General features: G+C 40.8%; 1 protein-coding gene across 7 annotated transcripts in view; it reads right to left on the bottom strand.

Moving 5' to 3' along the window:
* Positions 1-23388, bottom strand: part of DCUN1D4 (defective in cullin neddylation 1 domain containing 4) — a 51256-nt gene extending 27868 nt beyond the window's left edge. For 2 of the 7 annotated variants that reach the window (XR_011095925.1, XM_068680322.1), the window contains exons 1-5: positions 23233-23388; positions 15256-15326; positions 14306-14345; positions 8319-8348; positions 6877-6991 (exon numbers count right to left, since the gene is read on the bottom strand). Coding sequence is in view for 1 of the 7 variants with exons in the window: in XM_068680322.1 (XP_068536423.1) it covers positions 6877-6991; positions 8319-8348; positions 14306-14345; positions 15256-15326; positions 23233-23257 (281 nt within the window). In the remaining 6 variants the exon portion in view is untranslated. The remainder of the gene's footprint in view (positions 1-6876; positions 6992-8318; positions 8349-14305; positions 14346-15255; positions 15327-23232) is intronic. The other 5 variants (XR_011095926.1, XR_011095929.1, XR_011095927.1 and 2 more) reach the window with 5 other exon arrangements.
* Positions 23389-26419: the final 3031 nt, after the last annotated feature.

Here is a 26419-nt window from a genome sequence, read left to right as displayed (position 1 = left end):
CATTGAGTCTAAGCATAACAAGTTTTCACAGGACTGATAAGCAATTGCAGCTCATTTGCTGTACTAAAGGCTAAAGACAGTTAGGAACTGGAAGAAACAACAATATTCATGAGTACATGTAAGTCCATGTGTGCCCAACACACAGCCAAGTAACTCAATGCAAAATGCTCTTTCCTCTAACTTAACGTTCAAGAAACTTAGTATCAGGCAGCTGGAATCTTGTTTCTCAGAAACAAGAATTGATTACAGATCTTCCAAGCTATGATGGTAAGAAACTACTTCACAAAACTCAGAAAACAGAAAGGATATCATCTTGGGCCATCCTAACCTCTGCTACAAGCTAATTACTACACATCAATTACAAGTGGATGTGACACCTTATCGGTATAATGAAAACAGGCTACAAATAATACTACGCAACAAAGCAACAAGAACAGTTGGATGATTCACAGATGTTGTTCTATCCACCTAAAGGAACTATCAGCAGAGCACGTATTCTGTGAGACGAGGATCACTTGAAAAGGAAAATGACAGAAGCAGGTAACACCAAAGCAAACCTGGTATTAGTTAGCTCTCACGTATAGATGAAGCCCATTAACTCCCTGCTTACTCTAAATACCAAATGAGTTTCCCCTCCCAGTCTAGACAAACCAGCTATTTTTACTAGCAAGAGACTCCTAAGCCCTGAATTGCTTCGGGAAGTGAGATGAGAGGGAGATACAGACAAGTAACTAGACAAGCATCTGAGATCATAGCCGAAGGAAGCCCAGTTCAGCTGTCACAGCCAGCCCAACCTGGCAGCCCTGGGTAAAGGTGGTTCCAAAGACTGTGCCCTCTGAACTACCATCAGTCCAGATCTGATTGTCTCAAGAAACGAATGTGCAGAGGTGAAAACCACAAACTGACAGAGAAGTCTGGCATGCATGTTGTACCTTAGAATATTTCTCCTGTCTTTGGAATGTCTCTGTACGTACTGTAAGATGATGTGCCTTGTCTTCATGCTAAGGACAGCGTCTCTTATTCATCTCACAGATGAATACAAACTGCCAGAGCGCACAGGGTAGATGTCTGAATACTTTGTTAACCCCCAGCATCCACTGAACAGATCTGAGGGTTTAAACAGCAAGTCGTCAGCGGCTCACAGCTGTCTCAAGATGCCAAGCACCAGTACCTTCAAAGAGAAGCATGACAATTACACTGACGACACTACAGTTTGGTAACTTGTTTATGCGCTGATGGTCCATAAGAGAAACCTGTAGAATTTCAGTCACAAACCAGAAGTGAATGAACTGCTCAAGTATACACTGATATCAGTGTACACTTTGTTTTGTGTGAAAGAGAGAAAATATGTACTTTGAGAAAGTGTGAAGATGACCCAGGACTTGGAGACATCTAAAGGATGATTAACTAAGGAACTGCTCATCAGGAAGACCATTACATTGACATTTTTGAGGGAAACATCCCGACTTAACATGTCACCAATCAACCTAACCTGAGCAGATGGCTGAAAAACAAAGATTAGAAGAATTCTAATGTGAAGCATCCTCATTATAATAGTAAAAATCACACCCCCGGGATGGGAGACCCTGGACCAACAAGGGACCCTTCGTCTCTGAGGATAGGCAGAATGACTCTGTTATGTCAGGTAATTTGTAGCCATTGGAGGCTAGAGGATTGTACAAACATGTAAATGGAGTGATAAGGGACGGTATAAATAGTGGCACAGACAGTTCTTAGTGTTGCCAGCTTTGCAGTAAACCACCTGGTACCTAGACTTGTGCAAATCTGATATAAACAGTATCTTAACATAGCATGCAGATTGGCTTACTGCACAGCGGGCAAGGAATCCCAACTTTTTAAAATCAGACACCAACCTCACAGCTGACTCCTCACATTCATTTCTTATTTTTGCATTACTCTTGTTAGCTATGAAATGGAAATATCCCTGCAATAAAGATGAAGCATTCAGTTTATCACTCAAAAGGCCATGTTTAGACTGAAACAAAATAATACAAAACCTGAATATCTAAGCCTTTCACATCCTCTTTATGTACCTGATTTGGTGGGAAAGTAAAAGCATGAAGATTCCACCTAGGTATTATGGGGTGACTAAGACCCCATCTTAAGAGAACGTGGATACTTCCAGCAAAAGAACAAGTGGTAATTCTCTTCAATTTATTACAGTTGAATCCAGTCGTGCTCTGAGCAAGCTTCAGCTGTACTGGAATTTGTTAAGCTCCACCTACCACAGCAAATTCTGGGCTGCACGGCTCTGAAATATTCAAAATGAGGTCAGTGAAAGTACAAAGCTTAGGTCATACAAAACATTCTCTTGATTGCAGAATCTGGTCATTAGCTTATTTCAAAAAAAAGGAAAAATAAATAAAGGTAACCCCCTCCTGAAGACTTACACCCTGCTCATTTCAGATGTCCAGTTTCCTGAATGAAAATACTAACAAGTTTACCAACTGCAGCTTTGCTGGACTGCTTTGTTTCTACGCAACCAAAACTTCACCTCCTTTTAAGCTTTGCACTGCCTAACTAGTTGCTTTCAGATTATTTATTTTTTGAACGTTGTAAACTTTTGATTGAAGAAGATGCCCCTACTACTTTCATTAATTGCAATTAAACTATTTTAAAGCTTTAGTTGAGAGTTTTCATCCGTGCAACAAAATGAAAGGATTTTTTTTTTAAGCTTAATTTATTCACAACAACAGTTTTAGCAATAGTTTCATAAATATGATGGTAGAATCAAGTAAAAAGATTTTTTTGTAAGGTATGACAAAGACCGTCTAAAGCAACTTGCAGGACAAATTCACTTGACTGGTAAATTGTATACATTGGTGTCTTATCCCTCCCTATGTAAAGGCTCACAATCATCCCTAAACATTTTAACTGATGTTCTGAATTTAACAAGGCTCGCTTAAAAAACAGTATAACAGCATACATACTGACAAACTTCCAGTTAAGTTTCTTTATAACTATTAAGTCACTGAAAAGGTATAGAAAAAGGCATTTACATCTGTGCCTACTTGAAAACATCTGCTTCCAAGGAATACGGTCTAGACATCCATGACAGTACGTAACACAGGCTGCCTGCATGGCAAGCCAGCTGATAAATGGCAGAGGAATGAAGAAGCCTCTGAATACTAAAGGTTTTGAAAACTTCCAAGGTTAGTTATGCTCCTATTTTAGTTTCCCATATTAATAATATTGTGTTAATTGTGTTTCCGAAACTTCAGTTTTTCACTATACAGTACGGGGCTGATAACTCAACACAAATTTGTTTTTCATATTACTATGTCTTTACGTGATCCACACACACATCCAGGATGTGTTAGACCTGTGGATCTAATTGCTTGAAAACACAGCTTTCAAGGAAGCAGATATACTTCCCTGGTTTTCATCACTCTACAGTCCAAATATCTATAACTGTAAGATTTTTCCCCTCAGCACAACTCTGGAGCAATGACTAGAATTATTTTCTTTTCAGATGAGACTATTGGAAAGAAGACATTATGTTACAAGGCTCATTTTTCTCAAAATCCAATCTTTGGCATAACAGATACATAGAAATATACTCTTACCTAGCAACTATCTTCAGATGAAGCTTGTTTTTACCTTTTCTATGCCCTTTAACACAATGATGGAAGAGTAACATACAGAATACAGATTTGCAAGTCCAATTTGAGAATATGCCAGACTGTGAGAGTTGTAAGAACAATAAGGTCAAGACGGTCAAACCAAGAGGGAAATACAAACCAAGTCTTCAAGTCATTATTTTCTGGTGTGTGCACTAAACTGTCTACTTAAAATGCCATTCTCTAAGACAAGATGAATTTTATTGCTATCCAGAGATGAACACAGTTATTTTCACTGCTTATCATCTGGCAAAAAAGAAAATCCCTCCCACTCAAATACTACATGCATGGTTCAAGGTGAAAATATTAATAGAATCCAAGCTCCTATTGTGCACAGGCAGGATGCTAAAGAACAACAAGATCTTTATTTTTTCATAGGTAGTCTATGCATGAGAACAGCACTCCCAAATAACTTCACTAACATTTAGATTTGTTCCTATAAATACTTTCCTCAATAGCCAGCATCGTTATTCCACTAATCATTTCAAGATGAGGCTGTAACAGCCTGGAATTGAAAGTGAAGGCTATTACAAGCTTTTCGTTACCATACGTATTTAGGGTCTGTAAGTTTAAAGAGCCTTTAGAAATCTCTTTCTTTCAGCACAGATCTCTGCTGAACTAAGCTTTCTGGAAAGAATAAATATCTCAAAAACATTACTGTCAGTATTCCATAATTGAAGTGATTATAGGAACACAAACAGCGAAAACTGAAAGTATCATCCAACAAAACTATCCATGAAAGGATTAAAATATAATTTTTTTTTGTGCAGACAAACCAGGAGAAATCATCAACATTCGGTCTCTGCTGTGATGACACCCTTAATAATGACACTCCTTTGATAACCTGCAGAGTACTACCCAACATTTCCACACTGAAAGCAAATTGATGAACACTTACTGCATTTATTTGTTAACATTCCCCCTGTGAGCTGGCTGCTACAACTCAGAAACATACAAAATATGGATCATTCCACAAAGATCTGAAATCACCCCTCTGTTCAGGAGTGCTGTCTGTTCTTAAGAGCACACTTTTTGTTTTTCATTGAAAGCAGACATTCAAGAACAGACTCTGACTAGCTTTTTTGCTTCACATTTTGCTACACATTCTACATAGGCTAATGTCCCTTGAAGAGAGACGTGAGTTACCTGCATGCAGCTTCTAGGAAGTCTGCCTCTAAAATGGCAGCAATGGCACAGAAATGAGCCCAGAAACCTTTTATTTCATATACTGGCATTGCACTACCCCATACTGGTTTTATTATGTACAGCATTCTTTGTACATAATGTCAAAGGAAAGAGTTTTGCAAACAGGTCTACAAGAGCATACTGCTGTACAGGTTCCTGATTTCCAATAGATTCCTGCTTAACACATTGAGATGTCCAACCTTGAAAGATCAAACAGAACAGGCATGAGCTCCATCTAAAAGGCATGGAAGTAAGGGATGGCTTGCTTGTTGTCTAACCTGTTCACAGGCTACAGGGACATTAGCCAACTTTGAAGAAATCTTTCCTTGAAAGAAAATACGGTTCTAAGACTAAGCTGAATATGCAGGAAATGAATTCATGTCACCAGTCATGATGAAATTCAAACTACTTTCTTGGAGACCAAAACGAAAGGAAGCTTAAACAGAGGGAAGCTGAGATAGCCCCAAAACCTTAGAAGTTAAGGAATACAGAAATTGGAACCACATCAGAAGGATGTTCCCCTGTGGCCCATGGTTGTTAAATCTGGTTTCACCTCCACTTCTAAAGGGGGAAACCTCAATCTGCTTTAAGAAAACTTCAGACTGCAGTAGAATGAAGACCAGATACATTAGTTACAAAAAAATACTTCCAATTATGTTTTCAAAAAGCTCTTAATGATTATATGTAGTACTAACAGAGTACAAAATCAGCTTCTCATTGTTTTCTTACAGATCAGTATCTCTTACTACAGACAACCTTACCTTCTAGGGGCTTTGGCTTGTCTTATTGTCAGGGTCTTAGCAAAAGGACGTATATTAATTTCTGTAAACCTCTCTACATAGATTCTAGAAACATTACTGTATTTTCACTTTTAACTTTTCCAAAAGCAGAGTAAATATTTAGAACATGCACTGCTTTTTTGCTCTTGCTAGTTTCACATATGCAAAGTGATGAAAGGGAAAGTTAAAAACTTCCTTCTGCTCCAACAGATCACTTAATAAATACCAGTGCAGCTATAGTTGTGCAACCCTATTACACACAATGGGGTTATAGAGGCATAACCAGAGGCTTAATTTGGCTACCAGCATTATGATTACTCATGCTAGTGAAAGAAAAGGAAAGTACACAGCCTCATTTCTGGCTGATGGAAGAGAAATGCATCTTTCTGCCTATCTACTTGTTATGGAAGCTTGTGTTTTCTGAGGCACCTGCAATACTGAGTGTAACAGAGCTCATTGCTCACTGGCTTATGCAGTGGCAACCAAACTTTCTGGTTGCCTGCATCCCTTTTCTACATCAGGACACTCGTATATACTAGAGGCCTGCCGCCAAGGTGTGATGGCAGCTGTCATGAAGGAGCGCACTGCCCTGTAGTCCCACAAGTTCTGAGTTCAGTGCACTAAGTAACGGCTGCATCTTGCAGACAAGGAGCACGCTCAATGGCTGCTGCGTGATGCAAAGGAGGCTGACTGAGCATACACAGAAAATACACCATCTCCAGAAGTGCAGCACCTACGCCAAAGAGCACACTGATCGTTCACACAGTTAGAACCCACTCAGAGGGAAGCTGAGCAGCACCACCTCAGTCACCACCCGGCCATCAGCTATCACCTTGCCTGGCAATCTTCAGCACAAAACCAACGTGAGAGGGACAGACTAGCAGAACTTCAGGTTAGAACTGTGGCTGCAGAGGGGCTACAGTCACATTCACTTTTCTGACAGGCTATAGATTGAGAATGCCCAATCTAGATCTTATGCACATATAGAGGAAGACATTACTGTATCCCTTAGAAGTCTTTGAACAAGCAAGTACATCTCTTTTGACAGCTGGCAAACAAGATCACAAGTTCCCTGCAAGCTTTTTGTATGACTAGAAAAAGGTAAGGAGCAAACTGAACTTATTAATATCCCATAGTTTAATCACAGGCCGTGGTTCCACATCAAGAAACCAAATTTGAATACCATTCCCATTAGTATTTGAAAACATGATCATATCAGCTGTTCATCTTTAGATATTCCACCAGTCTTAGCCCATGGTAAGATGACATACCCATCATGTCTACTTTTCTTAGCAGATAAATCATCTCCTGCTGCAGGTCTCCTCTTTTTCCTTGGAGGCATCACTTTACTAAAGCAGTCTGATGAACTGCAAGACCGGAGACTTCCTACAGAGGGAATTAAAAACACCAGTACATAGAAATGAAACTGCTGCAGACCAGATAAACTGCATCCACTAATAGGCATAATATTACAAAGGAAAGGGAAGGGAGGACATTAGTGGATTTAAAATACAAAATAAACGGTCCCCTTTCCAGAGCAAAATCTGTTTTACATGGTGTTCTATGATCAGATTTCAGTTGAAGTCAGTGCTATGCCAAAACTATGCCAAAATATACATATTTGCTAATGCTACTTCAGTCTAACAAAAGGCAAGAACTATCCTGAAGATGTATTTTAGTTTTCAGTCCAAATTTTCTGTAATTAATTCAAATCACAACTTTTAAGAGTTGTTTTTTTTCTTAAATACAGACATGACCCAAATACTAGAGCAGCATACCTCTAGAAAACATAACCTTTTCACTTTTAAGCCCCTAGTTTTCTTTGTTATACAGAGAGCAAGGGGAAAAGAAGGTTCTGTTCATTTCTTGGTTTTGTTTGATAGATTTGCTTTTGGTGAGGGGGATTGGTTTTGTTGGGTGATTTGTTTTGTTGTTGTTTTTTTGTTAGTTTTGAAGAGCTACAACAACAAGTAAAAAAAAAAAAAAGTAGCTGTATCATTTGGATTTGATCGGACCGGATAGTTCTCAAACAGTGAGGAGTTCAAAAGTAGGAAACTGCCACTTTAAAACACATGATGGTCAGGTCAAGTGGCAGTCCTCCATTCCCCTTCTCTCAGCTGCATATTCCTATTCCTTCATTTTGTCAGCTTCAGTGTGTTAATCCAGCTCACCAAACCTGTAAATAATTAACCCAAGCAAAACCAATAAATAAATGAATAAATAACACAATCCTGTCTGTGCATTAGCACAATGAAGAGCACAGGATCAGCCCTTTTGACCACAGCAAGTTGTTTGTCTCTGCGGCCTCATGAAAGCAACAGGCTAACACTCCAGGCAGAATTTTGTCCTACTTTCATATACTGAAGACCGTATGGGACACCCAAGAAACGAGCTATCAAAGCTCTAAGTGTTATGCAGAGAATTTTAAAAGGAAAAGAAGGGAGAGGTGAGGTATAAAAATCCAGACACAAAGCAATGCCAAAGAAACTTGCAAGGAAACATGAAGAAATACAGCATGCCTAGGCTACCTTCTCTTAGCTTCAACAGCATCCAAAGTTTAACTATGCTTTATTAAGATGTCCACAAAATCTTTTATTTTAAAACACAGCACAGAAGCAAGCAAAAACACTTTTACTGCTTTTTGACACCAAGGGAACAGACTGAAACCAGAGGCCCAATTCCCAACAAATACTAACAGCAATCTTATGCTTACCTATTCTTCGTATCTTTGAAAGTCTCTCTCCTGTTATAGGAGAAACACATGTAAGGAACCTTACAGCCTCACAGGCCTTAAAGTACTCTACATGTACTTTACTTTAAACATGCACTGAAGCTATGATGCATATGAAAGTAAGGATTTTTCTAGTGTTAGGCAAGATGCTCAAACCAATTATTAACATTAACTAACTTGGTTTCAACTAATAATGGTTTTGCACTTACTATGCCTTCTATGATTTTACCTTTACAATCACTTTTATTAAGAACAGTTAATCTCTCCAGTTCAAAAAATACTCTTTCCACCCTTTCCAGTTCAAAAATTCTTCCTATACTTCTTTATTATTATTTTTACTATTATTTTCTTCCCCTCTTTTTTTACTAATGCTTCCCCCATAATTGCATCCTCCCAGGAAAGTATGTCCATAATGACACTACCTTTTCAAAAGAAAGCTTTAAGAGTACTATGCATTGATAATATCATTTAACTAGTTATAAAAAAACTTCCCAGCATTATACCCATAAATTCCTACCATATGAAAACATAATAATGGCTGGATATTAACAATAGTAATATTCATCTTCTCAAAAATATCAGGGATAGTTGAAATGGGTAAGCCAGAGATTATCAAATATTCACAGGACGCCCCAAACATTTGGCTACCCAGATTAAAGAAACTAAGGGACCTAATCTGCTGAATGTTACCTGTTCCACCTCATTATGCCTGCAAATTAATGATACCACAAAACTGTATTCCCATGAGTTACTCTAAGTATGATGCTTTATGGCTTCTTAAATCACATTTTACATCTTGCAGTAAGTATTTATTTGAAAGCCTACACAAACTAAAAACACTTAAGACAACAACAGAACTTAACAGATGGCTAAAGACAGCCAACAGATTCAGATCTATGAACAAAACCCAGACACAAACTAAACTTAATAAACAAAAATATGTGCTAATGAACACATTATTTTGAAAAATATGTATGTACTTGAGTACTTGGAAGACAACCTGCAACCACCTCACTCCTTTGACAACAATTTGATTTTTTAAATACCTTTCTATTTAAAAAAACTATTATGATGGCCACAGGCATTGGATGCTGGTAAAACGTAACAAAAAACACCAAACCAAACCCTCTAGGTTTTTCCCATTTACTTCCACTAATGCTTGTTATTTGATTGGGAAAAGAAATATGCAAGGCTTCTGTGAAAAAGAGATGCACAGCAAAAGATGAAAATAAATAAATGAATGTTACAGAATGGGACAATCATTTTGTCAGCTCTGCAACCCCAAACAAACCAAAAAAAATAATCCAAGAATTCCTGTTTGAAGTCCTTTTCTCATTAAATAATAGGACAGTTTTAGGAAGATTGCCAAACTTGATAAAAAGGCTTAAAGTGATAATAGATTTCATCATACCCCAATTTCTCCAATAACTCATACAAAAAACTTAGAGCCTTTCTTGGTTTGAATGTATCTAGTTGCAGTTCTCAAACTGACAGAAAAGGGAAGAAAAGAGAGGGCTCAGAAATTGGTAAGCGGCTATTAAATACGTATGTACACACACACAGACACCAGGTGGACAAACATACTGACTGCACTTGCTTTCAGAGATTTAACAACTTATTAACTAAGTTTTGGACCAAATCTTCACTATGTTTTAGCTGTTGAATGATCTATTAACTACTAAGAGCATGACTATAAGAACATTACTTGAGCAATATATATTTTTGTTACCGGAGTCAGTATACTGAATTTGAAGTGTAGTTATAATTTCCTTGTAATAATTTCTGGAAGGTGAACAAAGCAGGATATTTCTGTTACCCCCATCTAATGCTAACAACTATCTGAGTTTGGGTTTGTTTCAATTCCTGCAATTTCTGATTTTACAGAATAACTTAATAACCTTTTCCAAACAGACCTGTCTAATCCTACATGTGAACTCTAGGTCTAGCTATTCACAACTTATTTCACTTCTCACAGGCCTGATCATCTGCAAATGCACATGCAGCTCCCTCTGACTTCATGCAAAGTTTGACAGGAACTTTACTTACCAAGCGCAGCTTCTCTGATGTGATTATCTTCAAAGTTTCTTACTCCTGGGTCTCAACTCAAGATTGGCAGAACCCTCCTAGTTCTCACTGTTTTTTTGACACTTGAAGCTAGCATTTGCAAGGTAGAGCCTCCAAATGGCTGCTGAATAAGCCACCATCAGCCAAAAGCCTGCCGAGTATAAATGTTGTTTGCCAAACGTTCTATTCAGTACTTCCAAATTTGCAGGAGACGATTTGCAGGAGACAAAGGGAAATATCAACTCAAGAGCTAAAATCCACCCCAAGAAATTTAAAACAATGCCCAAGATAAGCACCACAGAGAGGGACACTCTTAGAACAGCAACAAAACCAAAATAAGCAAAAAAGAAAAAACAGTGGTCAATAAAAACGAATTCTACAAGCTGTGTCCCTATAGAAGTGATTTACTGACATAATTTTCACCTTCTTTCTAAATAATGCCTGTAAACATTCCTGTTCTTCTGATGTTTAGGTAGATGGATGTTTCAAAAGAAAAATAATTACAAACTGTGAATGCTGAAGCAGCTGGAAAGATACAGCTGCTCACTTAATGATGCAAGAAGACCACCACAAACACAGTTAACAGTCATTGTTTTTCAGATACGAGATGAGAAAAAAACAAGATACTCATCAAAGCATCAAAAAATTTGCAGTCTTCTTGTAAAAGCAGGTATACAGGAAAAAAGTTCCTCTCTATCTTGAATTCCAGACTACAGAATTGCTTTGGACTCAAGAAAATTTTCTTCTTTAAAACAATTAAAAAAAAAAAAAAAAGTAGTGGCAAAATAACCTCCCCACCACTCTGCCCCAAGCTTCAATAAAACCACTGAAGCCTTGTTTTTGTTGAAGGCATTACCTCCTTATGTTAAACCAGCCAGGTGACAACAGGATATGTACTTATGCACTTTTACTTTTCAAGACATTTTAGTCGGGATAGGTAAGCAAGTTACAATTTAATAATCAAATCATTACTTTAATGTATGCTATTGACAAGCTGCTAATTTCGTAGTCATGACATAAATGACTACCATTTCAAAACCAAGAGCCAGTTTTCCAATTCAATATGTATAATCATAAAAAAGGAAAAAAAATACTTAATGAATGCCCGTGATTCTTACCAACAGCTGATAAAGCCCCACAACACATTTACAGTCTTATTTTTCAGATTTATAAAACACACTGAATGCTAACACATGTACACATGTTATGTGAGTGTAATTACAGCAGGTGACACGTATTTTGAAGTGAGGTCTATGTTAGTTCCCGAATCACTGAAGGAATTTTGAAAATTCCATCTTCTAACTCTTAGATACCTATGTTCTGGTTCCAGGAAAAGAAATACTAATACTTAGAAGAGAGATTATTGTCCAAAATAATTTACATGTCCGGTACAGTTATTGTTAGATCAGAAACAACTGCTTTAAAATAAATGTAATAAGCATTTAAAGTTCATTACAAATGTTAACCTAAAATTGAAATACTCCATTTTTCTAAATAGCTTTTAGAAGCCTGAACACAATTTAGATGTGTATTAAGTCACTCCCAAAACAGGGCCCCCACTGTAATAATATTAACCATGATATACATCAGAAAAAGCATAGGAATCTCTAAGGACAAGGCTTGCTCCAAAAGACTCAGAGCGTGAAAAAAAAAAATCTCAAAAAACAAAAATCACCTCTAGATTGGTTCGGTAACACCCAAGGAATGTTTTGTAGACCTAACATTACTGCCAAATGAGTTCTGGATGGAAAACCTCAAATAAATACACAGCATCTATTCACTACTGTGAAGTCTGTAACAAAATGAATAGGTCTTGACAGTTCTTATTGGAGAACAGAAATTATTAACATTTAAATACATCAAACAATTTGTGAAGGTAACTTTTTTTTTTTTTTTAAGATTTACATAAGACTCTTGTGTAAGATGTTTCAGAATTGTCAAGTCCCATATGAAATGGACACGAGATGTCACTGCACTATCCTCACAAAGGCCATAACATCCCCCTGCATGTCTATCTGTGCTCATACGAGGGAAACCAAAAGCAGATTTCAACTGAACTGAAGGCTAGAACTTATGCATATGCTGGGGCTTCATCATTTTCTAAAAGGAGATATAAAACAGGGCAGAAGCATAAAAAACATTGGAATGAAATCTAAATATATTCTAATCTGTAGAGCAACCTCTATTTTCAACTCTGATTTCATACTTCCTTCCTGGTTTTAAAGGTTCTTTCATAGCTACTGTAAAAAAATTACATTCTTTTCTAGGATTTTTGCCCAAACTCATTCAATGAACATGCTCAAGCTTAATTAAAACAAATATAATGCAGGTAATGAGATAACCACAAATGTCAGAATAAAGCATTTCATTAAAATCAAAAACATGCTCAAACACCTTCCAAGAAAGATGATGAGAGCTCTGAGGCTGATTTCTTACATTAACCTTTCGCAGTAGAAGTGCCAAGCAAGAGATAGGACAAATTGCAAATACATTAAGCACACCTACTCTTTTCGATTAGTGATGGAAGGTGACTGCCTCGAGACCAATACCTCACGCCTCACAACAGCTTTTTGTGATCAAAGGTAAACAAAGATTACAGAATGTATTTCTGTACACAAAATCAGGATGTATCTGTGTTTAGTTCAAGCACCTAGATCACCACAGGGATTGGTCCTAACAAACGGACAGTAGAAGGGCTGTCTGGAACTAGCTGCCTCAGCCTCTTCTGATGAAGTTTAATGTGATGAACTCATTTCAAATATAAAACCACTGAGGACACTGACAGAAAATATTTGATAGAAGCCTTTTATGGGCAGGGTAAGACAGTGCAACTATGAAATAAAGTCACCTGTTGCAGTATGGAGGAGGGCATACAAGCCCCAAGTGAGCTCAGTAAGATCCCAAACAACTCAGTCCTACATATCTCTTACTGCTCTAGGCTAAGAGTGTGCTAAATTTACAAGGTTGTCCCAGAAATCTCCAGGAGGAGCTGACAGCTCTCTCCACTCTCCTAAGTGCTCAGGGTAACATCAGCACGCATAGCCAGCACCTCAGGATAGAGAACAACTTCGAGACAGATGGTAGGACAGATATGGCCACTTTTAAAGAACTGTTCTGCTGAATGATCGGGGCTTGAAGCCAACAAGTTATTTTCCTTCCTCTTTAGGTATCATGCCTGAAACACAGAAAGGAATGAAGAAAAAGAAATAAAGGCAGATGCCAGCTCATAAGGAACAAGTACAAAAGAAGGCAACAAATGCTGCAAGTTATCAAGCCGCAAAGCTCAAATGCTGGTGAAGAAGAATTGGCAGCAAGCTAGTACCAGGCACCTGGAATGAAGGCTTAAAAAATGATGACATTTTATAGAACAGAAAACAAATTTGGAACTAAGAAATAGCCCTCAGACATCTATTGAAAAATCTGCACAAGAACCAGGAAAACATTCTCTCCATCAAAATCACTTGAAAAAAAGGTTGGGAGGTTGGGCTGTTTGGAATACAGCATTTAAACTCGGTCACAGGCAACACAATAACCCCAAGAGGTCTTGCTTCTGCTCTGTTCTCACTGATGCTCTTTCAAGAGTCAAAACACTGTAAGAACATGGATATTCTGCTAGTCTAATGGGTTGAGTCCAAGGAGTGAGAGAAATTTTTCATAAAGTCTTCTAAAGAACTTGCACAGAAATAGTAAAAATGTCACACAGCTGAAACCTACGTGAGCTCTTCACAAGTGGAGAAATTGAAAGCATGTACAGTTATTTTGAAGAAACATTAGAAAAAAACTGGCAGTTGCTTTCTAGAACTCCCTTAGCTGCCTAAAATTTCAGTTTCAATGTTAAAGAGACTTATTTCACAAAGCGCGATTACATTGTTCTGGTCTATTTCTACTACATCCCTATTAAATACCTGTCTGGTGATCGTCTTGACCAACGTCCTCTGTCAGATTCTGCAAGAGAAGAGGAGCGATACAGTTAAACAAGATAGCGACCTTCTTCGATCAGTAATGCTTTTAACCTTTACTTCAATTTGATATTCAACTTCATTATTTAAGGAGCATCTAGCTAAAACTGCAGAGACTTTGTTCTGGATTTGCATTTATCTAAACAAATTACCCCTGCAAATTTATCTAAGAAATCCAATAATAATCTGTACATCATTTGAAAAATATTTTGAAATATTTTTTAAAACAAACCATGCTTGAAGAGTGAATATAACTATCCACTGAATGGGGAACTTCACAGTGCTGTTCTAAACAATCCCATTTAAATCCAATTTAGCATTTCCCATAGAAGCGGCTTTGCTTAAGGATAAACACCCCTACCTGTTCCTAAGAATACTGGTTACAAACAACTGCAATCTTGGAAACAAATCACCCCCTTTCTAGGCAGTGTCTTTTCCACCAAATTTGCAATGTACGAACAAAAGCTTTATAGGCACTTCCAGATATGGTTGCAGTAAAACCAGTGTAAAAGCAGCAGGGACACTCTTCAAAAATCGTGTTTCACTCTTTGCATGGTTGCAAGAGGACAGCTCACTCATTCAGTATTTTCCACAAGAACTGTAAGAAACTGAATAATGAGGATTATTTTCATCAGTATCTGACAGATCTAGGAAAACTCAGATTGAAAAAAAACTTCTGAATCCAACGTTGCAGAGAACACTCCTCAAACTCCATTCTGACCCCTGGTGAATAATCTTTCAACATACTGGTCATCTCCTAATTCTTCTATTTGAAACCCACAGCCTCTCAGACAGAAAGGCAGTCATAGTTTTAGGAAGTGTAACCATGCAATGATTTCAACCACAGCAATGTTCTAGACCATAACCCTAGCTTAGAGAAAATGGCAAGTCATTACCAGCCTATTGAGGGTGTGGTAAATCTTGTGAATATTTGCCAGTGTTGATAGGTGAGAATTCAGTTGAAAATCTAGAGGAGAAGAGAAAAAAAAGTTTTAAATTGCCTGTTTTCCAGCTGTAGCATCCAAGGTCTTCATGTGTTCTGGTAATTTAATAAAATCATCACAAGTCTATAAGCCAAAGCCAACTCAATTCTCCTTCAGGATCAACATTTTCAACATCAAATGGAAATGAGCAAGTTAAACCTGGAGGAGATCCTACGTGCACATTGTTCTTATGGCATGGATGACTCCCAGCAAAACAGAACTATACCCAAGTACAAAATTATACTGAAGTTGAAAAATTTAAATATTTACAACTTTTATCCTTAAAATCAGGTGTCATTACAAAGTTTCCATGCTTCTTAATCCTATCCTTCCAGCTATTCCAGAAACAGTTTAATTCTCACGTAACATTCTAAAGTCACTAGTAATAATACTTGTTTTTTAAAAGATAATAAACAAGTACTTGCATCCATGCTCTTTTCTTGGCAAAACTGAATTACTGGAATACACTTGCAGAGTTGAAACATGACTTTTGTGTAATGAACCAAAAGTCACAACACAGCAGCTAAGACCAAAGCCAAAAAAAAAAGAATTCTGACACTTCACGAAAGAAACCTTAACTTAGGCACTGACTGCTTCCATGTTCCACAAATAAAACATTTGAGCTTGTTTTGGATGAAAAAAAAAAAAAAAGAAAATCGACAAACTAATCCTCCTCTATTCTTTTAAATCACCTATTTTTGCTAGAAATGTGCCAAGAACAGAACTAGAAATGTAAAATGTAAGAAATTTCCAAAAAAAAGAAGATCAACTTGGATCCACTCAGAGAGGATGCAAACCAGCAGGAATCTCAGAAGCTGGGCACAGACCAGCTGAGAGAGATACAGACAGCAACTACTAGAAGATACTTCCCTTTAAACTGAAAGCAAACTAGCAACTCCACTGGAACTTGTGTCGAAAAGCATGCTGATTACACAGCCAGAGGCACGTTCTGTGTGACAAACACAAGCCTCCCAAGCAAAATTCCTGTGTGTGCCCAGAGGCACTGCTACCAGCTGAGGCACTGAAGCATCTTTACTGGGAAACATTGAAACTGGCTTTCTGATTTAAGATGCAAGTAAGGAAAAAACTGTAATTCCCCCATTTCCATCCTTTGCATTTGGAAAGAAGCTCTCAAAATACACTGGAGATGACCCAGAATCTATGGCAAAACAATCTGCATTGGACCCGAGGGGACAGCGTGGAGCTGGGACAGAGGAGGGTCAGGCTGGGTGTTAGGGAAAGGTTCTGCACCCAGAGGGTGGCCGGGCACTGGGACAGGCTCCCTGGGGACGTCGTCATGGCACTGAGCCTGCCAGAGTTCACCAAGTGTTTGGGCAATGCTCCCAGACACATGGGCTGATTTTTGGGTGGTCCTGTGTGGAGCTGGGTCCCAGCTGAGAGTATCCTACCACTTTATGAAACGTCAAATACCCCGAAAAGCAAAAAACACCATTATAAATTTAAGAAGTGCATTTGAAGGAAGTGCCTGCTGTAACCATTCTTGTAGTGCATATCAGCATGGAAATCTCTCATCAAGGTGAATAAAAGAATTTCCAAAGATACCTGTAGGAATCACATGAATCACACGTTGCATTTACTGTCTTATCTGGAAAGTCTCATTTCAGTAATAGCTGTCTACTTTTTAGTGCATTTTCCCCAATTCACCATCACAGCAAGACAACTTCTCTAAGTCAGCTGTGCCGACGATGGTATTTCACACTTTAGATGTGTTTATCATTTATATCAAGACAAAGACAAGCCGTATCTTCTTACCACACCATGGTAGGAAGATCTTGCATCTTGAACAGGGCGCTACATTTTTTCTGCATTAAGTGCTCAATTAAGTTCCATTTTTGTTAGTCAAACAATACTAAGCAGAACCGTTCTGCAAAAAGAAAGAAAAACAACCCCGAGTTTCTTAGCTGGCCTTCAATCCAACACGAGAAAGGAATTTTTTTTAAAAAGGGGGAGGAGGGGAAATGGGAGGATTGGGGGAAGACTACCATTAAAGATCAAAATGTAATTTTCAAGTTTCCCTTGTTGTCCAGCCTAAGACCTACGAAGAACACAGGTCTTCAGAGAAAGCAGCTACACCTGGAACTAACAAGTTGAAAACACTGAGCAAATATTTTCTTCTAAATTAATACTAAAAAAATTTAAGATGGTACTTTTAAAAATATTTTTTCTATCGTTTTTAAACTAGGATTACATGGACTAGTTATTGCCTTTGAAATAAAACATTCCTAGGCACTTCCAAACATATCACCCATACCAGCGTGTTTCACACCTCCACTGGAAACATCTTTACAATTTTAATCTGTTACTTCTAAAAATGTTACATAATTATGAGGGACTTCCAGGAGTTATACATTTGTCTTACAGCTCTTACACAAGCATCACCCTGTAGTTCCGCACTGCCTGGTTACCCACAGGAACATTGAGGCTTCTAGAATGAAACCAGAGTCTCAAGTGTTGTCCCTCCCACATGGGAAGCTGGCAAAGTCGGGATATTATCCTAAACAGAAAGCAAGCTTCTGTTCCAGTTACTGCTACAAAAGCAAAGGTGAGCAGCTGCCAATGAATTACCCAGTTAAATTACAGCTCAAGTCCCCTTCTGAGCCACTCTAAGCCTTAGTTGTATGTGTATTGCAAGCAATGGCACACAAAGCATCCTATACCACTGAAAAGGCATACTTAGAGTTTTTCAAGGAACAAGGGGTGAAAAATCCTTCCTCCCTCAAACAGGACACAGTGCTGCTGCCTCTGGTTTTATTCCTGCAGAAAAGGAAAAATCTTGACCTGGGACCAAAAGAAGGAAACCTGCTTGCTGCACAAACACTGAACAGAAGATATGCTGGGATGCTTCCCGAGGTACAAACTTCAGAAGGTGCACGTCAAACAACCTACAGAAAATCAACAAAAATATATGCGCTTATTTTTCTTGCAGGTCTTAGCCTATCTTTAGCAAAGACTGAAGCAATAGAAATTCCGAATTCTGTTAAATAGTTTGAAATAACCATCAATGAAACACCTCAGAAAAAAAATATACATCTGAGTGAAACAACTCCAGTACTACAGGAAACCAGAAAGGAAAGATGCCAGAAGCAACCTAACACCACAGGACTCGGTCTGCAGTTTGGCACTCTGAACAAGAGCTGAAGTTCAGGTTAGTCAATTAGTCCCAATCAGATACTAATTAAATGTAAACATCAACATGTTTAAAAATAACCTTTAAAATACTTCAGTATTACAATTTACAACACAGACCTGATGGTTACAGAGAGGCAGAAAGAAGCAGCAGCTGGCTGGGCTCATTTCCTTACCAAACTAAGCTAAACCTCCTTCTGCTCCCCTCAGCCAGACACACCCAGAAATGCAATGAACACAAACCTCAAACTAGCTGATATTAAAACCTCAATACGTCTCTTAAGTATAAGCAAATGGCAGAGGTGAGGGAAGCTGAATGCCCTAGTTTCCTATCTGAAATGCCAAACTCAAACCTGTCAAGTCACATTTTTAGGAAAAGACGACGACCATGCTCTAATTTTTGTTACAGGAAACAACGTGTTGGCAAACTATTCACACGAGACCACAAATGAATATCTAGATAAGGAGTATTTCCAGCTATGTGCCTCCCCACACCTTGACACGTACCTGCCTGACATCTCTTAGTTCCTGCTGTCAGAATTATCACCTCCAAGCTCTGACAGCCCCCAGCCCCTGGGCACACGATCATCGTCTCCAACATTTGCAGTAGCGCTAAGGCAGCAGCAGCAGCCTCTGGAGTTTCCTTTAAAAGCTTCTAGATTGGTTCAGCACACAGAAAACCTCCAGTAGCTGCACATCTAAACAGTAAATCTGAAAATATTATCCGAGACAGATGCAACACGTAAATGCTCTAGATAAAACTGGGCATTAAAAATTTAGTATGGAAGTCGTTGTAGGAGTAATTCTCACGGCTGCTAGGATTTCTCTGACTCAGCACAAAATACTGTGATGCTTCTGTAAGCTTCCCAGAAAACAATTAGATAGAAACACACGCTGGACAGATTCACTCCTGAAAATTAAAGGGGAATGTTTGTGCTTGTACTTTCATTTAATATAATCAGTCCTCGGCTTCAAATAACAGAACTGAAGGAAATTGGCAGTAATGGGGGAAATAATACTTCAAAGCACTGTCTTCCTCACCGGTTTTAAATAAGCTTTACTTTTCCAAAAAAGAATCACTTTGGCATCTCTGAACGCCACGATGTCACACTCTGTACTCTGCTGACAGAATTACCCTAGCAGTAATCAACTAATGAATTCTGCAGTTCCGATCTGAAGTCTGTTGGGTGAAAGTCCTCAGTCCTTCCACTCAGGAAGCAGAATCCCTGTACTCAGTAATGAGTGCGTTTTGTTATTAAAGGAATGCATGTCTCAGTTTTGCTTTCTTTTACGCAGAAGTACAATCCCTCTAAAGGCAGAGATGCCCCAAGTGCAGCGCACTGAGCAGCTCAGAGCTGACCTCCTGTCAAAGCCAGGATTAAGAACTCATTTCCACCATCCCCAGCTGAATCCCCTCAGGCAGTGACACCCTGTACCTCGACAGCCTGCAGAAGATGCATCTCTCCCATTCCACCATGCTGGAACAAGCAAGCAGGCAAGGAGAGGCAGAGAAAAAGGCTTGGGAAGCTGAGGAACATCTTCGCTTTGATGGGATTGAACATTGGGCCTGGTTCAGAAAGGAAGGAAAATAGAACTGAACTCCAGCCACCACAGGACCACGAGGGCATCCAATGAGCCAGACAGACAAGTTGGGTGCCCGTCCTACTCGAGCCCAGCAGGAGCCAGCTGTTAGAGCTAGAGCCGTGGTGCCACTGGGCTTTTCTCCTGCGTGCACACGTACCTATGGACCAGCACCGAGCTCAGAGGTACAGCTGACACCAGCTGTATCTGAACCCACACCCGCAAACTTGAGTACATTTCCCAAATGCTACACCCTAAAACATTCTGAAGCAAAACAGAGTGGTGTAAGTAGCTGGAATAAAGGCCCACCACCAAAACATGGCTGAAATAACAGCACACTAAAACACACTTGTCTTTAAACATACCACTTTAACGTAAACCTTCCCTGCAACATTACCACTTCACCTGTAACAAAATATTTCAAAAATGACGGCATGCTACGCAGACAGGAAAAAAGCATTCATCTTTTTTTCCACAGGAAGAAATCCTTATTTTACCTAGGTGCTTAATGTGTACCCTGACCCAAAGGCTTGTTTACAAGAAGAGCTACTGCAGATTAAAGTTCATTGAGAATTTTGGAGCAATTTAAGCAGACAGAAGTTGCACAGCTACTATTTAGTTTGAACGTATTTCCATTTATCCTTGATTGACTTGGAACAAGTCAGGCCTATACCAACAGATAGTCCTTAAAAACCCTGCACACTGCCTCATGTTTTGTGGCTTTTTAAAAAAAAAAAAAAAAAAAAAAAAACAGCACCGAGTGCATTTATGGTGCAATCTGGCTGTTGCTGCAAACACCACCATTTGTGTACCCACTGCATGTATCTGATAAGCATTCCTAGGGGAGATTCCTGCCAGAACATAACAACGCCGGAATGACCTGCCACAGCTGGAAAAGAATGAGTAAAAGTGCTGGAAAATTAGAACCAATTTAAACCTCCTTCTAAAGCATATATTACCCAATCAAACAGCCCTCCAGTGATTTTGTGCTGCTGAGGTTGTGAACAGACATTCTTTCAGCCTACAGCTCAAGATCGTGGACAGCAGAGTTACGAGGCATTCCATACAGAACCAGTTTTACACCCATTTGATGGGAAGCACTCGTCCAGCCTAACTCACTCTACCACCGAATTCATTTTGAGAAGCATCAGTGAGTTAATTTTGAATCACTGAAAGCCATGGCCACAGAGCAGTTTGCCAGCACTGCTCTCAACTTCACGCCAGATTAGGTGGTGTTTGTCATCCTACAAAGGGCACAAAGCTAATAAAAACTTTGTATCCTGTATTCCAGCTGCTTCAGCAGAAATGCAACCCTGTCCAGATCCAGTGCAGGCTGCCAGGGCACCCAGCACCACATGGACCCGCTATGCATCATGAGGGAGCTGCAACAGCCTACGAACAGCCACGCCAGACCCCAGCGTTACTGCCCAAGCTGCCAAAATTACGGATCCCACAGCTCTGCCAGCAGCAGGGGCCATTTCCTAATCCACTGCAGGCAAAAGTCTAATGTGTCACTTCAGCCATCGTAATCAGGGGGCGAGAGCTAACCCAGATGAATTTAACTGACCGGATTAGAGAGCGCTCCTGCAAAGCCCCTGACCAGCGGGGCAGTGGAAGAAGAAATCTCATGGGCAGGAGCGAGCCCCTGCTGTAGGCAGAGTCCCAGGGTCTGGGCAGCTGTGCATCTGCAACAAGTGGCACAGAAACATGCCATGGCAGCTCAGTCTCGATAGCAAATTAAAGACTTGTGACCATAACAACAATGTATATTTAAAAATAAAATAAAATACACATACTGCGATGTGGCTTGTTGGGCTTTTTTAAACCACTTTACGAGGCAAAATTAGATATTGTATTTAATCTCAGACTTAACATTTTAAATAAAACGTTTTAGTTGGACAACATGAAAAAAAAAACATTTCTCTGGGATTTGCAAGCAGGTACATTTAAAATAAAGCTTCTGCTTGAAGCCTCTGTTAGTAGATGCAGGGAAAAAAAGTCTTTGTTTTCCTATTTCCAAAGTGATAGGGGAAAAAAGCAAAATACAGAATTAGTAACTCACCTAAAGTTAACACAAGTTACTCAGACAAAATCAAATGTGAATCAAGTGCTGAAACAGCAGAAATAAAAACCCATGCGGGTACAAAAGAATAAATAAGAGACAGTGAGAGGACTGCTTAGTTGCCTAACTCAGCTTACTGCATTCCTCGCAAACAGAAGGCATTTCTGTTTATTCTTATTGGAGTTGAAGAAACTTTTAACCAAACATTTGCAACGTCGAAAAGGGAAGTTGTGCTTCTCATCTAATGTGGAGAAGCATTATGCTCAGTCTCAGCAAGAAAAAACAAACAAGCGAAAAAATGCAACAGCAGCTTACATCACAAGGGCAGAGAAGGATCACAAGGAACGTTCTGCCACTTACCGTGCAAGCATTTAATCAAAAAAAAAAAAAAAACCACTGCTATGAATCTACTGATAACGAAGCGTGTTAATTCAGGAAAACATTCCTTGCTAAATACCACATAGAGCAGGTAACGAACTGCCTGGAGCGTGTATATATATATACAGACGTTGGGGTGGGAGATCCGAATACCCCAGGGGCGGCTGTGAAAGGGCAGCAGCAACAGCTGACGGCTGAGATACGATTTTTGTTTTCTGTGGAGAAATTTGTAAAAAATCGCTGCGCAGCCTTCACCCCCCGCCCTGAGGAAGCGCCGGAGCCCCTTGGGAGCGGTTTAGGGTTTACGTGCCTCTACGGGAGCCCTCCGGGTGTCCTCCTGGGGCAGGGCTCCCCGCCGGGCCCCCCCGGGCGCATTTTCTAGAAGGCCGGCGGGGCACGCGGCGGCTGGGGGGCTCTAACGGCAGCCCCGCCGCCGGGGAGAAGCGGCGCCAGGGAGCGCCGCCGCGGGGCCTGCTGGGAGTTGTAGTCCCGCGGCCCCTCCCCGCGCAGGGGGGCGGCGGCGGGCGGGACTCCACCTCCCACAATGCACCGCGCTCTCTCCCCCCCTCAGCGTTTCTCGCGCGCGCCCCCCCCCCAGCTGGGGGAGCTGCGTCACGGCCCCGCGCCCCTCACGCCCCCCCCCCGGCCCCTCACGGCCCCCCCCGGCCCCTCGCAGCCCCCCTGCGGCCGCGAGGAGGAGGGGCGGCCCGGCCGCTACTCACTGACAGCGGCGCCATCCGAGTGCATTTTCGTGCAGCGCGCACGCACGGCGCGGCCCGGCCCGGCCCGGCTCCCTCGGCCCCTCTCTCCCAATCGCACGGCACAAGCGCGGACACCTCCCGGCCCCGCCCACCGCCGGCGCCCATTGGCTGGCGCCGCCCGCGGAGGCCGCGGGTTGTGCCCTGCGATTGGGTGGCGCTGCTGTCACTCTCGCTCCGCCGGCCGCGGCCGGCTCCCGCAGTCCTATTGGGCTGCAGCGTGGGCTAGCCCCGCCTCTCTCCGCTATGATTGGGTGCACCCGCTGTCACTCATGGCCGGCCTTGAAAGCGCGTGCAGAGAAAGCCACTTTGTGTCAGCCGCGCCTCCCATTGGCTGCGGAGGCCGAGGGCCGCGCCCACCGAGCGCTGCGATTGGATGAGCGGGGCGGGGGGCGGGGCTCTGCTGCGGCAGCGGGGCGGGGAAGCTGAGGGGGGCTGAGGGGACGGGGGGGCGGCAGAGCGGAGGCCCGGCTCCACAGGAGAAAAAACGGCGAAATTGGTTAAAAGGGAAAATAAATAAAACTGGACAAGCAGGGGTTCACTTCTCAGATGCTTCCAATGTCCCTCATGCCATTGGCATTTGTGCCTGCCAGCCCGAGCTCACTCTCACCGGGCACCGCTGCGTTACAGCCCATGGGGTAACGCGGGGCTGAGGGGAACAGAGCCCTCAGGGGCCCGGCTGGCGGCACGCTGAGGGGAGAAAGTACACGGAATAAAAACTGCGTGCTGGGAACGACTTAGTTGGGTTCAGAATAAAAATACATCCTCACACACACACAGTCTTCACCCAAGCCGTATGTAACCGATACAAACCTCAAGGAAGGTGCCACCAAAAATAAAGGGAAAAAATCACACTTATTTGTTTATATCTGAAGCAATTTGTTTGAAAATAAAGGTTTTTATGGTTTTCTTCATAAGTCTAAAATGACAGATACTGCTTTGTTCTGCAAACCCTTCCTTAGACTGCAGCTTCTCCAGCTGCTGCTATCCGCAGCCGCGAAGCACATCACACCGTCACTGTGACACATTACAAGTTCACAATATTTCTGAATAGGTGAATGCACAAGCATAATCTCTGCTTCATAAAACTAGATCTGCAAAGAAATCCGTAGGGAAAGACAAAAGAGGCTTTGTTTGTGCCTGCCGAACGATGGCACGTGTGCTCCAGCCAGGAAACGCGAGGCCCCTTTGAGCTCAAACCTTAGCACCTCGGGTCCAAACCCAAGGAGGAGCAAATTGCCACCTTGCTGCCACTTGTTGTAAACTACTACACAAGCTTCCAGGCAGGGAGATGTTATGTCATCAGGCCTGTGTTTTACTTCTGAGCCTCTCTTCAAGCCTGAGTTTACAAAACATAGAAACCCTTGGAATAAAGCACAGCAATTAGGTCGCGGTTCAGCAAGCGTTCTCTCAAGGGCAAAGGCACTTTCAGGAGTTCTGGCATTAGCCTCTTAATCCTAGCCCTCCTGGCACCCTTTCTTTTGCGCCATTACAGCTACTTGGACAGTTAGATAGCGGGGTAGCTCACAGAGCAACACTGCCCCTGCCCTACCAAAAAAAGAAAACAAGAGGAAAAAAAGTTGTGTTTTTGTTTTGCCTTTTTTTTTTTTTTTCAGCCAGATCAATATCCTTTCATGGTTCACTAAACACACATGCAAGTGCTCCCAACAACATGCAGAAGAGGAATAATTAACCGAGACCTGGAGGGGCAAGAAATGCAGTAGCTGATTGACATGCTGCTGGGACTAACCTAAAGCTGCACTCATTTGCAAAGGCCTTCCCAAGGAGGGGAAAGTGCACTTTTTTTTCTTTTTAAAGGAGAAAGTCATTGTTTACTTTTTCGGTTTGCTTGCCTTTTTTGATAGTTTAAACTGGCAACCACATGAAAAGCACCATTGACTGTGAAATACACTGCATAACATATAGACAGAAAGGCACCATACACTTAATTTAACCTTTTTCACTATCAGAAACGTAGTGTAGAAAGGTCTTTGAGAGAACCCTTTGATTCTAAAAGTTACCAAACTCCAAATTGCTAAAGTCACTGCACATCCCAAATGCCTGTGTTCATCTTGCTTTGCTTTAAAATGAACTTGAAAGTTCATTTTAGGCACCACACTCACAAACTACTACATGCTTTTCAAGTCAGAGGGGGGAAGAGAACTGTATTGAAAACTAAAACGTTAATAAAGCAGAATTTGCTGAACATTAACAAAGCAGACAAAGTATCAACAAAGGACAGTATGGGGCATTGAAAGAAAAGAGACAAACTACCAGAAACCCAGCAATCATGCTTCTAAATCTAGTAGCTGACACCCAAGTCAATACAAACAGCTTTATGTAAGCTTTCTGAGAAGATTTTTCTCTTTCAGAATTGCAAAGAAACACCTCAACAGTGCGTTATTCTTGTACATACTGTAATGTTCTCCACCAGCACTACACTACTGATCGGGGATAAAAGAGGACCTCAGGTGGCAGAAAGTAGCAGCTGCAGATTATGTAACTGCAGCTTTCAAATCCCTCCTCATATTCAGCTGATGTTAATTGCCATGTCCCATGGACTCATACCATGCTCATTGCTAAGTAAAAAGGCGTGTTTTGTTACTCTTACTTAACAGGTATGTGAGTTTGACCCTGAGGGCCCTTCTGTAACACCATGCAAACAAATATAATATTTTAGATACCTAAGAAAGAAAAAAAATCAGGGCTTTTGGTCACTCCTATTTAAATCCTTGAATTAGATTTTGAGGTTGTTTTTTTTTTTTCAACTTTAGTTTGAGATCCTTAAAAAAGTCTGCTTAACCCATAATTAGGAATGCTTTACGCAGCCAAGATTCAGAGAGCAGCTCTGAATTTCTGCCTGAACTTTGGGGGTACATCAAATCAAGCAGCACCTTTGTTTGGGGCCACAAAGGTCCCTCCCTCCCTGTAAGCAGAGGACCCTGAACGTTTTCTGTATTCTGTTTCAGTGAGATAGATACGTGGGAGCTGCTCTCACCTGCACACTTAAGCTGCACCCAACTCCTTTCAGTAACATCAAGTGTTCAACTGAAGGGTGTGCCCAACTTCTGTTGAATAAGCTTGTAGCTGCAACACCCCTTTTAGAAATGGGAAATAAAAAAATCAGGTCTTTTTTAGCTCTAGAGTTTTG

This window comes from Anas acuta, chromosome 4 (assembly GCF_963932015.1).
Source record: "Anas acuta chromosome 4, bAnaAcu1.1, whole genome shotgun sequence".
Taxonomy (NCBI): domain Eukaryota; kingdom Metazoa; phylum Chordata; class Aves; order Anseriformes; family Anatidae; genus Anas; species Anas acuta.
Note: the sequence above shows the minus strand (reverse complement) of the source record. Positions and strands in the feature narration are given on the sequence as shown.